General features: G+C 35.1%; 1 protein-coding gene across 1 annotated transcript; it reads right to left on the bottom strand.

The window, feature by feature from the left end:
* Positions 1-800: 800 nt before the first annotated feature.
* On the bottom strand, positions 801-1395 carry LOC132144842 (MHC class I polypeptide-related sequence A-like). Its single transcript, XM_059555408.1, has 2 exons — positions 1279-1395; positions 801-1114 (listed from the first exon to the last, which is right to left on the bottom strand). Exons 1-2 carry the CDS (start codon positions 1331-1333, stop codon positions 801-803), a joined length of 369 nt encoding a protein of 122 aa, XP_059411391.1. The 5' UTR covers positions 1334-1395.
* Between the last annotated feature and the right edge of the window lie 261 nt (positions 1396-1656).

Raw genomic sequence — 1656 nt, 5'->3', positions numbered from 1 at the left:
CCGCAGATTATACAATATATAAAAACTTCATTTTGAGCACATAAATAACATGTTCTTGTAAATATGTGCATGTTACAGTAAAGATGCAACACTTCATATTTGTCTGATAAATATTATAGATAATCTTGTTTTATCGAATGGAATTCAAATATTGTAAATAATCAAAAACTCACCATGTTTTATAGTCCTATACTGTCAAGCGGTTTATACATATTTCAATTATGTTAAAAGGGATATTAAAGAGATCTAAAGCCACTGATCAGGCTGAATATATATTATAACTCACCTTTTGAGATTTTCTATTGATTGATTGATTGATGCAGCAACCAATCACAGGGAGGAATATAACCAGGGCTGCTGATATTCCTGCTATAACAGACCATAGAGACTCTGCTGAGGAAAAAAATATATATAATGCATCATAAATACTTTTATACTCTGGACAGAGTTCAACATAAATTGTTTGTCACAATAACACTAAAGGGTACATCAACATGTCTTTGATATTTACACAAGATACAGTGAAACATGCTGCAAGTTTCATTCCTCTTAAACTGAATATTTTGTGACAGATTAACATTGAGGATAGAAAATGATCATTTTTACAAAATATTTAAAATTTTTATGCCGAAAAAAAAAATAGGCTAAACTGCAGAAACATGAGCATCTGAAAGTACATTTCATGACCCCTTTTATCACATTAAAAACATCAACAGTAGTCCTCTTTCTACAGTTAGTGATTTTTATTTAATCTTCACTTTATAAGCTGCATTGGTGCATAATGGATATTCTATTCATAATTACTCACCACTAAATGTACGGTTATATATGGCCCACACAGTTAAAACCGGTCGTGTCTGAGTCTGACCGCTGTGGATGACCACACAGTCATAAAACCCTCTGAGGTTTCTGTCGATCTCCACACTGACTCTCATCTGAAAGGATCCATTGTCATCAGGTCTGATTCCAGATGATGTTTGGTTCTTAAGAACGGATTCATCCCACCTGATGTTCATCTCAATATCTCTGGGGTAGAAACCAGTGGCCAGACAGCTCAGAACCAGCTTACTGTGATCAGGAGCTTTCTTCACAAAGACATGAACATCTGGTGGAGCTGGAGAAGAAAATAATAATGCAATTAACAAACAAATATTTAATAAACACCTTGGTTTATATAACAATAAAACGCTGATACACTATGTAAAACGAGTAGCTGTTTAATGTCGCTGTCATCAAAAGGAAGTAATGTAGGCAGAAATTAAAGAACTTTGTTCTTACCTTGCCTTGCGTCGATCAGAAAAGGATAATGCAACAAAAAGATATACCAAACCATTCTTACGTCTGCAGAAAATGTTTTAAATGAGAGTCCTTAAATATCGGACGAGTGCCCTGTAGATTTACACAAGGGGAAGCTGAAGTGTGGAAATGAGGAGAATGCAGCTATATTTAGGATGGCTGCATTTTCTGAAAGCTGTTTTCTGTGAACGTGGAAGACATATTAATGAGAAGAACACACAGAACGTGTTTGAGCAATCTGTCACCGGCTCACCCACAGCACTGAACAAAGGCAATGTTTGTCCAGACCGTAAACATGTGATGGAGGAAGCGTTTCTCTTAGAAAGATAGAAAACACAAACAACATTCAAACATGATATA

The sequence above is a fragment of the Carassius carassius genome, chromosome 8, assembly GCF_963082965.1.
Source record: "Carassius carassius chromosome 8, fCarCar2.1, whole genome shotgun sequence".
Classification (NCBI taxonomy): domain Eukaryota; kingdom Metazoa; phylum Chordata; class Actinopteri; order Cypriniformes; family Cyprinidae; genus Carassius; species Carassius carassius.
This window is presented reverse-complemented; position numbering and strand designations above follow the sequence as displayed.

Excerpts from the sequence above, each read along its gene's own strand:
- LOC132144842 (XM_059555408.1), bottom strand. The coding sequence starts at position 1,333 with ATGGTTTGGTATATCTTTTTGTTGCATTATCCTTTTCTGATCGACGCA. Across the intron at positions 1,115-1,278 it reads TCTGATCGACGCAAGGCAAG|CTCCACCAGATGTTCATGTC; the intron begins GTAAGAACAAAG and ends TTTCTTCTCCAG.